The following is a 12875-nucleotide window of genomic DNA, read 5'->3' as shown; positions in this document are numbered from 1 at the left end:
GAGATGCTGTGCTTGTTCTTGCAAGTATAAAGCTATAATTTCAAACTGAAGAGTGAATGAGAGAAGTTTAATTCTATTTTCAGGAAAGTTAGTTATAATTGTTATCTTTTTCAGAATAGAAAACTATTTTGGAAAAGCATGAAGGAGAAAATCCATACACAAGGCTATTCGTTAACATGGACTGTATGCTCTTCTACCTCCTGCCTGAAAATGTGCCCTGGGTTATCATATCGATAGCTACATATTATTGATACATAATATTTTAATTATCAGGTGTCATGACTTTTTATAACAATTAAAGATTAACTGCCTGTTTTGTTTTGTTTTTTTCCATTGAAGCCAGCTTAGTTTTTGATTAGAATGGGCTATGAAGTATATAAGTTCAAATAATGCCCATCTTCAGCTGCCTTTTAAAACAAGGTATACAAGATAGATCACATTTTAGGTATTAAAAATGCAGTTTGCAATACCAATTGCCTGTAGGCAACATGAAAATTAATGTTTGAATGTAATATAATGGCACATTTTTCTTTATGTTAAAATAGTCAATATTTATTGAGAATATCAAAATAAAGTTCAACCTCGGCAAGGCAGCCATTATCACTAAGACTACCCATCCTTTTTAATGTACAGATTTCTAACATAATTTTGTTCTAGAAAAACGCTCCCTTTTCTGATTACCTACTGTTTTCTGATTACTTCCTGATTTATTAAGGTACAAATTTTTCTAGTTCAATAATCCAGATAGCTAAGTAGCTGCCGTTTTAAAAACATCCCCATAGTATTAAACTCATCCCATATGTTTTCCTTAGTTTGAAGATATAAAAGAATAATATACTAAAGAAAAATTAATGTACATGCCTGCCAACCACTCTCAGACTTCTTATGATCGTAATTAGGCTTACGGTCAACAAGCCTCTTCAGAATACCTTGGTTTTCCACAGTGATCTTCACTATTTCCCTGTTCTGCTTATCTCTATTTGCGCTATGAACAAAAATGAATGAAGATAATTTTTGTTTTGTAAAAAATGCAATTTTTCAGGACTTTCTTATTAATGCAATGGCATTTGTGAGGCATATACACAGGTGCAACAAACTCACTCCCTTCCCCCCCCCCCCCCCCAAAATGGTGCCTTTCAGTGACTCTTGAAGAGGTTGGCTTTGGTCATCATTTCCATAAGAGTAGGTTAATGTCAGGATCTTCACTGTGGCTCTTTCTTTGTCATATCCTGTCCCTGTATTTCTCTCTTAATTTAGACTTACATATACATAGTTTCAGTTATTATATTACAGCATTCAGAATTCTCTGCAGGTGCCTCCAAATAGGTAAAGCAATCTCACATACAAAAGTCTGAAAGAATAACTGTATGTGGCAAGAAAGCAGCAACAGAACTGCTGTTAGGAATAGGCAAGGGAAGGCAATGATAATACTTAGCTACTTGGCAAAAGTTTAGAGTAAATACATGTGCAAGTATACAAACAGAAACCAGAAACAGCCTCACTGACTTGCCCTAGATGGCTGTTGTAAAAATGAATTGGGTGTGCGTGCGGAGAGGAACTGCAATGACGAAGTTTGGAGTTGCAGTCCATGCATTAGAGCAGTTCGGAAAAAAAAGCTAGGAGAACTGAGCCTGGCAGAAAAAGAGGAGGAAAGCTAGTGAAAGCCCTAGCAAGGAGCAATAATTCCAGTGTCTGGATAGTACAGGAAGATGGGAAGCATACATCTGTGAAAAATGACTGTGGCTAGAGGAAGCTTTTGAAGAATAAAAAAGTGCAACGCAAAGGCATCTTAGTAGACAGGTTTTGTAGTTCACGGGGTGTTTGTTGCGGGATGGGTATGTGCGTGAGAGATAGACCAACTGGTTACATTTTGTACCAAAAACAGAGCAGAAACCTGTAGTATCCCGCAGCAGACAGGGCTGCGGAGAGCTTGAGGATGAGAATGCAGTTGGGTTCCAGAATAACAGCAGAGAATAAACGCTCTCTTAAAAGGGATTTAACGCTTGAGGAAATGGGGTAGGAAGCTGCTGCCACCTAGTAAGTGCTAATTTAGCTTCCCTGTTATAAATAGCCCCTTTTCAAGCAGAAATATTTCACCACCTCCAAGAGCTCGTCTGCGAGTATAATTTTGCCTGGGGTAGTGCAGCTCTTAAGAACAACTAAGAGTGAAAAGTAAATGCTGATAGCTATAGTTCTGCTTTTTTTAAACTGTGAGTCGCTCCCCTAAAATTGCATGACACCCTTCCTACATAGATGCACACGTGCAGAAGAACTGCAGCATTGTGTGTTCCTGGAACAAATGGTAGTACCAGCTACCTCCTCCGAAAGTGCTCATTCCAGCAGTCCACTTTCCCCGTCCCTCGGTGTATCTCAGCTAGTCGCTCCAAGAGCTTCTTATTATCTCTTTCAATTTGGCCAATTCGCTTTTGATCCGCCTGTGCCAGAGATACTAAGTTGGTAATGCACTTTATATTTTTCCTTATGAAAATCTTCCCTGGGCTGGCCCTCCTCATAGTTATTTTGGTGCCCATGTTCATTGCCTATATATTTTACACACACGCACACACACACCTTATACGTATAAAAATTAAAAAAAAAAATCCCCCTCACTTCTGCTCTCAACCATATCCAGAATCACTGTTGTCGTTTCATGATCACCTCTTGTTTTCCTTCTCCTAGCGCTCTCCATTTATTGATGTATATAAACAAACTAACAAGATACAAAAGCAGGACTGCATTCAAATAATTTTTCTGTCCTTAGCTTCTCTTGTTCATTTTGTCTCTCTCAAAGGCTGAAGAAAGCCCCCTGCTCTACATTTACCTGAAGACTTTGCTGCCACTTGAGGCATTATCATTAGAGGCAAGGGTGGGGGAGAACCATGCAGTTAAAAGTTATCAAGTACCTGAATCTTGCTTAGGTTAAAACGTTGGTGAGTCTGTGCATGCAGGGGCTTATTATCCACACGAAATCTTGCTTAAAGAGGGAGAGGGGAAAAACAAAAAAAAAAAAAAAGGAAAAAAAAAAAAGAGAGAGGAAGAAAAAAGCCTTATGTGAAAAAAGTCTTATGAAGCTACTGAGCCCCAAATCCCTTCACCCAGCTTTTCCTTTGTCAGCATCCCCCACGTACCATGAAACAGCTTTTGCTGAGGAAAAGCACTACAGGTCTGCATTGCTTCCTGGACGCAGTGGAAACAGAAACAATGTTTCAGGCATTCGGTGACAGTAAGCCGAGTACTCATTTCAGCACTACATAACAGGATCTTACTTTCCAGTAACATTTTTCTATTTACATGCCAATCAAGTCATACTGCGCCTGAACTCACAATAAGTGAACTGCCATATGGTTTAAGGGTTTTCTGTTCACAAAAGCATGGGTCTGGACCAAAAATCTTCATCTCCTGTATCAGTTTTATCTCATACGTCATTAGGAAGTCAGATTCATTTGAAAATATACAGCATTCCACAAGTCTGCTCACTGACATTAATTAGCACATGGTCTTAAAACATCTAGCTCTAAGGAGGACTTGCATTTCCCCGGAAGATCTCTACAAATGTTTCATTATGATCTAATAACTGAAACGTGGGGGTGATATAATTCAAAAAAACACATATTCTTTTTAGTCAAATAGCAGCGTACAGCTTGCCCTTTATAGCAGCTCTTTGCTTGCAACTGATAGCCATGACAGGATAGGCTAGATACTGCACACTGCCCATCTTTGCCTTTCTAACCTCCACGACTGAGGAAAATAAACCCTATTACAAATCTGACTGGCAGGATCACTGAGAGTTACCACAGATGACCCTGCTAGGACATCAAAAGCCAGTACACACAACTGGGAAAGTTCTGTGAGCATGAACAGATTGCTCTGGCAAAATTAGACCACCAGAAGGTACCTTTTTAATTACATATAAGTATCCTGCAACAGGAACAGAAATGCTCAATTTCACATTTTATTTTGTAAATCTGGATCTCTATAGAGATGTTTCTTGCAGTTACTAATAGGAATGATTGTGAATATATTACATTACTACTTTCAGACCTGGCTATGTTCAGAACTGAATGAAATACCCATTGATTTAGCTTGTTTCCCTCAGAAATCATTATGCTTATCACTATAAACAAAACAAATCCATAAATGAATTAAGATGGGTTCCTCCCCCCCACACACACACAGAGGGAGCATCCATTGAGTGGGAGTGCATTCACAGCAAACTGAAACACGATATGAAGGAAAATCATGTTCCTTTTAAAGGGGCAGCCAGCTGTTTCAACACTCAAAAAATAAGCTTAAAAATGAGGCCATACTGCCCTTCTAAGGTAGGCAGATACCTGCTGCAGCAAAAACCAGCTAAGTAGTTTTGACCACATTCAACAGACAGCAACAGAACATGTAGTCTTCTCTTCACTCTCCTTTTTATCCTCAGCAGATGCACAGAAACGGATCACTGTGTTTGTGACAGGGTCAGTGCAGAAGAGTCACACATGTCATGAGAACAAAGCACAAGCTAAGAGCAGAGAATGCACCAGGACCATTATATGGCCTGCTGATCAGCAGTCAGTCATCTCCGCCTTCTCATGACTGTCTTCTTCCTGGCCTGCCTACCTGGCTTTATGGCTTTGTTACAATTGCTATGGCTTACCAGCTTCCGAATTTGACTCCCTAGTTTTATTTACTTGTGTCCAGGCTCTCTGTTTTTCACATTTATACCAGGAGACTCCAGACAATCTTGTATTATGACACGCTCACATTTTGCATAGGAATGCTCAGTAGCTTAAAACTCCATACCCTCTGAGAGCTGCGTGCAGCGTGCCTATCCAGCTGCTGTAGGTCACACCAGCAGAAACTGCTTTCTCTTTTATTCTCTGAAAAGCTGGTGTGAATGAACATTATTCCAAAGGGACACTTTATATGCTGAAACCAAGACTGTAAGAAGCGGTCTTTCAGCTGACTGTAAGTAGGTATGTCTCCATGGCAGCTGCTAAGAGCATCAAAAGCCACTATAAGATCCAACAACTTCCTCAGACTAAGATTTCAGCAGAGGGAAATGCACAGAAATGATATTGCAGCCACATAGCCACTTAGATCCATTGCAAGACAAACAGAAATGGATGTAAAAACCCAATGAATCAGGTATTTCTATTCAGGTACTCTAGCGGCAGTTACACACACACACACTTTTCACAGATGAAAGCAGCTCCAAAAAGAACAAATTTGTGGAAAACAAGCTAGAAAAGCTCTAAAATGAGGTAGAAGTTTATGCTCCTTGTTTTAAGCCTTCTGTGTTTTGGTAGCACCCATGACAAGTCACTGCTTGTTATTCAGGAGAGTACTGCTAATACAAATTTAAATTACTTTGATAGCTATGAATCATCAAATTACATATCCTAAGAAAGACAAGTCAGAATAAGGAAGTTAGTCTATGTCCTGTAATGAAAGAGCATCTTTAGATCTATTGCTTGTTTATGAACGCTTCAGTTCATTTTTAATGTTGTCCCCAAAATTATGATACTTTTACAGTATTACAAGCAGCCAATTGGCAATAATGCTCCTAGAAGACTTCCAAGACCTGACTCTAGGCTAGCATCTTCCATGACTCAAAGTCCGTTTTCAAGAAAATGCAGCGAGTTCAGCGCGAAGAAAGGTAAGAGGCAGCTAGCTAGCAGAACTTCATAATGGAACAAGCAATACAGAATTTTTCTAGTGGAAAATCTTCCATCACCAGCAGGCTTTATTTTAACCCTAATTTTAGTCCTGCAACTGCTGAACAAGGGCAGGAATGTGAGTTTGCAGAGAGCTCTGTTAATGGCAGCAAGGACCCACACTGTAAACTGGCCCAAAACGATGACTCCAAATTCAGTACAAGTTATTTAAGAGGAGCAAGAGATAAACCTACAACGTCCTTCACAGGCAATTCTGTTTTTTCCTCTGCAGAATGTTATAAGAATATGCCTATTCACTAAAACCCTGAAATTAAGTAGTAACTCAACTTGCTCTCTGGGGACATACAGCAATTTTCACTGCTTAAATGCATCTGAAATAGGGAAACAATGTCATTGCTCGCAGCAACTCCTGACAACTCCATTCACATGGATTTAGCCGCCTAGGAGCCTCCCATGCCATTCTGGGGAAGAGAAGCTTCTCAGTAAAGTTCCAGAGTGGAACACTGCCTTGTTTTATGCTAAGGTGGGAATTTCAGAACAAGCATATATTAAATGTCAAACAGCAAAAGCATTAACTCCCACTATAAAGCATAGTGCTTCTCGGAGAAAATTTGATAGTTACCAGAAAATCATTATATTGGTATCTGAAGACATCAGTTGTGTGCAAGGAAAGGCAAAACTGTATTTGAATGAACGAAAAATGTACTTTGTTAATTAATTTGTTTTTGACAGGCCACACAAATTGTGTAGATCCAAATCAGAAACTGTCTAGTGCCTTGAATCTGTTAATATATTTTTAGAAGTCCATTCTGTTCAGATAGAACAGACACCTGTAGATCTAAGCAAGCGGACAGTATGCACCACATAAGTTTTTCTCCTGCTGTGTTGAAGACTCCATCAGCTGTACTCCCCGCTTCTCTGCACGTTTACGCCAAACACCTGGTGTCTGCAGAATCTTTATTACCAGCTCCTCAAAGGCATGTTGGACTCCATCCTGTGTCTTGGCACTAGTCTCTACAGAGAGAAGGAAAAAAAGTGGTTTTTGTTTTATTTGCAGAGAGTATTGCTCTTTGTAGAAAGCCATTTTGGGGAACGGAGAGACATGTAAACAATTGAACCTCATCTCCTTTCTCCTGTAGAGGTATGCCTAAGTTAATTGAAATAAACAGAAACATATCTCATCAGTATGAAACGTCTCCTTTTTCCATCTAGGAAAATTCCACTGTTCCCTTCTCTCTCCACAGTAGTAAATAGAAATTCTTCGTGTGGTAACAAAAATCTACAAGATGATTACTCCAGAAATAAGTCATAAAACAAAGAATGCCGAATGTGTGTTCACTCCAGTTCCTTCTCTAAATCTTATCGAGAAGCTTCACCTATTTGTGCCTCTTATTTTTAACATAGTTTTTTCCATCTTTGTTGGCTTTGTCTTCACATTGTACATTTTATCATTGGTCTAACCATATTGTTTTATGTAGCTGCAACAGAAACTCAGGCATGAAAAAGATTACCCAAGGTCCTTACTGATATCAGTCAGGAGGAAGATTCCACTCTTCAGGGTTCCAAATTAAAAAAAAAAAAAAACATGACTAGTAATTTCAAGAGCATATAAAAATCCATGCCTACACAGTACATGCAATAAATCTCACTTTCAGAAAAAAGTATTCCCAATTGCAGTCAGCACACAGTATCTTTGGAAAAAGTTAAGATCTGTATCCATGCATACAGAATTGATGAAGCAAAATGAATCCGTGTTCATTAGCTATAAAAATCAACTTGAAGCACAGTTATACACTTAATTCATTCATGCTCAGTAATACCAAAATAAAGATATAAATGTATACATTTTTGGCAAAGAGTAACATACCTATAAAAAGCAGTGAGTGTTTCCTAGCAAACTGGAGTCCTTCTCTTCTCTCTACTTCACGATCAGGCTGCAAGGATGAATGAAGAACATGACTGAAGCAAGCTGTGCTTTCCAGCTTTAGGAACTCCCTGGAAAAGCAGCACTGCAAAGCTGAAGTTTTGCTGGTAGTCAGTCACTGACTGGATTTTACCTTTGTGGTCTATAGTCAGTTATTGGTGTTAGAACCAGTGGAGGGGATCAAAGTGAACAGTAGCAACTTGGAATCACCAGGAAAGGAATGTGCTGCTGCCTTCTGAACCACCTGCAAGGGAGCAAGGCGTATGCCAGAAAGAAGGCTGCCATAGTCAAACGGCTCAAGACGCACATCAAAGATGCCTGAGAAGCGACAGATTTGAAAAAGGACAGAGAAGGATATCACCACCAAAATCCCAAGACACAAGCAGTACCAACTTCTTGATGTGTACACGCAGCCAGATACACACCATTTAGCTAGGTCAGGATGGCCACACTGGAAACCTTTTTTGCTCAACCAAAAGTGAAACGCATCTCACCGTGAAACAGGCATCTCGGATGCTTCAAGCCATCCCAGAAACGCGCAGAGAACAATGCATCTAGCGGCCACACAGACACACTCTAGAGCCATCTCAAGGTAAGAGCTGAATTCTTCTTCCCCTCCCCCCCCCCATTTGTTGAAAACGCACGGTCTGCTCAAAAAGACAGAAGTTGTGTTGTTGCATTGCAGTTAACTTCAATGGCATTTCTCTTCAGCAGCTAAGGCAGAACACTTTGCTATCTTCTTTTAAGACTGTTTCTCTCATTAATTGCATCTTTCTTAACAAGATCTCCTTCTAAAATGAGGAAGTAAATGAAGAAGATGGAGCCTGATCCACCTGCCTTCCTCAGTTACAGAACATATCACCTCTGTACATAACAGATGTGTTACTTTCAGAGCTTATCTCACATTTATACTTTGTCATGACTGAGTATTCAGCGGAAGCACGTAAGATGATGCATTTCCAAACTGACCTGATCAGTTTTATTGCCAACTAACATCTTCACAATGTTGCTTCCAGTGGTGTACATTTCCAGCTCATTCAGCCAGCTCTCTAGTCCTGTGAAAGTGTCTTTTCTTGTAACATCATACACTGGTGACAGAGGAAAAGGAGCTTAAAAGCTGTAAAATCGTGATCAACGTTTACAGAACTTAGTTCCTAATACTTTAACTATTGCCTCAAATGAAAAGCAGTATTAAGGAACCACAAATAGATGCATCAACCATATGGTCTTCCCAGAGCTGGAACACATCAGCTACGCTCACCTGAAGTCACTAGGGATTACAGAACATGAGCATCTGTGTGACACATCTGTGATGGGAAAACCAGCTTAATAGCTGAGATCTTATACATGTTGCTAGATCTGAACAGGGCCACAAATTGTTTTGAAATAATTATTCTGTCTTCTCATTTAAAGCATATATACATGTATGCACTAGTGTTAAAAACAGTAGATTCCAAATGTCAGTAAAAAGTAACTTTTGGTCACTGGTAACTTCATAACTGCATTCAGGTAATCACTAAGGTTAAATAAAGCTGCAGGCTGCATCAGGGTCAGAAAGAACATTTTGTACAGCAAATTTTTTAGTCTTTACTGTCCCTGGAGAATAAGATTTTTTTTTTTTTAAATAATTGAGATTGTTGGACAGAATGGGACTAGCCATTCATTATTTGTGCTACAAACTTCATGTTTCATAGGAATCACATCAATAATGTTTCTGGAAAAAAAAAAAAAAGTAAAAATAGGGAAAAAATCCAAACTTGAAAACCAATTTGGCTTATGATCAGAAACTCGCCAAAGTAATTAGAATAAAGGTGATAATTCATCTACTCAATGGTTTGTAGTGTGACAGCTACATATTTTTTAATTTAAAATAGTTTGAAGACGCACTATGTCCTGCCAATAAATTCTGCACACTTAATGTTTGAGCTAGTGACGTAGAAGTGTTGTAAAAAACATAATATCTGTTCCTTTGATTCTCTCCATCTCCTTTGAGAAGAAACTTACATTTACTTAGTAATAAGGACTTCACAATTTTTTTGTAACCATGTTTCTCTTCCATATACCTCCTACCTAGAACAACCCCTTGAGCTCCTCGGTAATAACTGGGAGTCAGCGTTCTAAAGCGCTCTTGTCCTGCTGTGTCCTACAGGGGAAAAACCAAAGGTGTTTAGAAAAAAAAAAGGTAATTTAAATTACATGACATAAGCTAAACAAAATTAGCATTTTTCTGACTAATAACGACATGTAACAGCATAAGACAACAGAATGAGGGAAGCAGCCAGAAAACATTAGCTGCAGCACAACAGAAAATGGATAAAAGGGGTAGAAAAGAGTGGAGAAGACTTCATTAAAAGATGAAGTGATAAGCACAGACATCTGTACCATGAGTAAGATGAGGAAAGTCAATGCGACTCAAGAAACATATGTCAGAGACTCTTGCTGCAAGCTAAGAAGCTGCATTTAGTCAGTTTAACAGTCAGCTGAACTGAAAGAGGTGAGGAATCAGGGTTTTCCCAGTGACAGACACTGCAAGAAAGGAGAAATATAGAGATTCTAAAACCTCCCATTGCTCATCCACAGCAGGAAAGGAGAGCCTAGTTAGTAAGAACTATTTCAAGGCTGCTGAGATGTCAAGCAGATGAGAAATTTAAAATCAGTAATTTTGTTCAATCAGTACTACAGCATGCCATATTCACTCTCATGAAGCTTCTAAATAGCTCCTAGAGTACAATGTGAAATTCAAAATTCCCCAGAATGAACAAGAAGGAGGCAAAGGAATTGCACAAAGATCATTTTTACAAAAAATTCTCTCTTTATTTAAATATATGTACAGCTTACAGTAGATAGAAGAAAGAAATGGTTTAGTCTTTTTGTTAAAAGCACAGAATTGGAAATACACATCCTTAATTCACATCATCCTTACTAAGCAGACTGTACTCTTAGGTACCCACACACACTAGAATAATAAAGTAGAAGCCTCTCTTTGACACTCTGTATATGCATTTAAGTTTTTATTTAACATAGGATTAAAAAAAATAGTGCAATTGCACTAATTAGCACTATCTCCTGAAGCTGTTACACACTACAGCAAAAGCGCCTTTTCCAGCTATTCAACTTGGGCAGGTTCTGGCCTTGCTTTTCATTTCATAGCAAGACGACACACCCCTGTGTGATTATTAGACCAAATACTTATTTATTACTCTCAACAGAGCTTCTGCTTTGCGTGCAGCTTGCTCAGAATACAAGCAATATGTATGCTAACTACAGCAACTGTGACTTTATCATTCTTGCTCTGCATTCTGTACTCAAAGTGTAAGACTGAAAATAACAAAATAATATAAGTCTTGGCATTTATATTGCCTGCATTAATACCAACCTAAGACACATTTGTGCCTTCTTTCCAATAATCCAATTACCGACTTCAGAATAGCATATTCTTTCTCAGATACCCATGACCACATGCATAAAACTCCTTCTGGGGCTCAGTCTCTTTCAGTCCCTTTGGGAGAATTGAAGGAAGTCTCCTAGTCCCATTCCTCCCCACAATCCTCTCTATAGTTTGAGTGCTTTCTCTGTACATTTTCCATTTTAGTGTGTTCTCCTCTCTCCAATCTGTTTTAATAAATATGCCATTTAAAGATAAAAGAAATACTGCAGGTATTTTAGAATAGGACTATATCCATAGTTGTAATGGAGGTACTTCTGCTACGGTGTAGAGTGAGGGCTTTAATACTATTTTAAATAATCCTGGATACACAGCTGCAGTCTGGTTTCCAATCTCCAGGTGCTATAACATAGTACCCGGAAATTGAGGGCAAATACTCAAGTCTTCTGGAAAATTTGGCCCTTCAATAGATCATAAAATACATTTCTGTTTCCTTCATTTTAACCAAAATATCTAGAGGGTTTCTGGTTTGGCACACATAAAATTGGCTACACAGCCTCTGAAGGAGATCACGCAACTCAGTTCTCAAAATCTCTCTCCTTTGTGCCTTTTTCCTCTGTTATTTCCTCAACATGTGCGTTGTCTGTCTTGGGAACGCTTCTGGGTCATACGAAAGACCTGCCCTTCTCGCAAGGCCACATCTCCTCAAGCCTAAGACCTCACAGAGGATTTCAGAAACCCAGATGCGTAACTGCAGGAACGAGCAGGATCTCTGCTAGAATTCAGGGAAGTCCTCAAACCACAACATTCACGAATTTTTTGAAAGAACTTTGTCCATTCCTGCTGTATAATCATGGAAGACACCCACCCTATGCATGTTCGAACCATAAGCATATGCAGAAGACTTGTTTAAAAAGGGAGAAAAAAAAACAAAAAACATCCCACGTTCTTGAGATTTCCTTTTCTGTCCAGAACAAAACCTACCCATATTGCAAGCTGTACTGCACGGCCATCTACCACCATTCTCTTCACTTTAAAATCGACACCTATGACTCGAGAACAAGGGAAAGAATATCACGACGAGAATGTCGAGGGACCACCCGGACACCCACCGCCCGCTCCCCTCACGGCACCCGCCCTCCCCCTCACGGCGCCCGCCGCCCGCCCGCTCCCCCTCACCCGGCCCACACCCGCCCGCTCCCCCTCACGGCGCCCGGCGCCCGCTCTCTCCCTCACGCAGCCCGCTCCCCCTCACCCGGCCCACACCCGCCCTCCCCCTCACGGCGCCCGGCGCGCGCCCTCCCCCTCACGGCGCCCGCCCTCCCCCTCACGGCGCCCGCCCTCCCCCTCACGGCGCCCGCGCTCCCCCTCACGCAGCCCGCTCCCCCTCACGGCGCCCGCCCTCCCGCTCGCGGCGCCCACGCCCGCCCGCTCCTCCGCACGCAGCCCGCTCCCGCCAAGCACTGGCCCGAGCCCAGCTCCCCGCTCCGCTGCTCTCTCGTCGGCGGAACCCAAGCAAGCAGCAGCCGCAACGCCCCTCGCTCGGGGCCGGGCGGCCGCACTCACCGATAGTGGGCTTCAGGCACGGCTCAAAGGAGCCGTCGGTGAACCTGAGCAGGAGGCTGCGGGGGAAGAGCGAGAAGTCAGCCCGGCGCCGGGCGCGCCCCGCCCGCGCGCCCCGCGCCGCCGCCGCACCTGGACTTCCCCACAGCGCTGTCTCCGACCAGGAGCAGCTTCAGGGTGAGGCCCGCCGAGTCCATGCCCCGCGGGGCGAGCGTGCAGCCCGCCGGCTCGGGCGGATCGGGGCAACCAGAAGCGCCGCGCGGCCGTGGGGAAACTGCCGCTTCCTGGCGCCGGCGGCGGAACCAGCTGACGCGACTCCGCCCGCCGGGAGGCGGCCGGT

At 41.6% G+C, this 12875-nt stretch overlaps 2 protein-coding genes across 3 annotated transcripts; both read right to left on the bottom strand.

The window, feature by feature from the left end:
• Positions 1-119: 119 nt before the first annotated feature.
• CFAP97D1 (CFAP97 domain containing 1) lies at positions 120-3696 on the bottom strand. The gene is made up of 2 exons (XM_009670466.2): positions 2317-3696; positions 120-985 (listed from the first exon to the last, which is right to left on the bottom strand). The coding sequence occupies exons 1-2, from the start codon at positions 2535-2537 to the stop codon at positions 838-840; spliced, it is 369 nt and encodes a 122-aa protein (XP_009668761.1). The 5' UTR covers positions 2538-3696; the 3' UTR covers positions 120-837.
• A 188-nt stretch (positions 3697-3884) lies between these two features.
• On the bottom strand, positions 3885-12862 carry LOC104141241 (ras-related protein Rab-18-B). Of its 2 annotated transcripts, none has more exons than XM_068919339.1 (7): positions 12668-12862; positions 12539-12594; positions 11957-12018; positions 9658-9730; positions 8557-8675; positions 7531-7597; positions 3885-6677 (listed from the first exon to the last, which is right to left on the bottom strand). In XM_068919339.1, the coding sequence occupies exons 1-7, from the start codon at positions 12730-12732 to the stop codon at positions 6502-6504; spliced, it is 618 nt and encodes a 205-aa protein (XP_068775440.1). In that variant the 5' UTR covers positions 12733-12862; the 3' UTR covers positions 3885-6501. The 2 variants fall into 2 exon arrangements, with proteins under 2 accessions (XP_068775440.1, XP_068775439.1); XM_068919338.1 differs by having other exon boundaries at positions 11957-12024; positions 12668-12834.
• Positions 12863-12875: the final 13 nt, after the last annotated feature.

The sequence above is a fragment of the Struthio camelus genome, chromosome 25 (assembly GCF_040807025.1).
Source record: "Struthio camelus isolate bStrCam1 chromosome 25, bStrCam1.hap1, whole genome shotgun sequence".
NCBI classification, from domain to species: Eukaryota; Metazoa; Chordata; class Aves; order Struthioniformes; family Struthionidae; genus Struthio; species Struthio camelus.
This window is presented reverse-complemented; position numbering and strand designations above follow the sequence as displayed.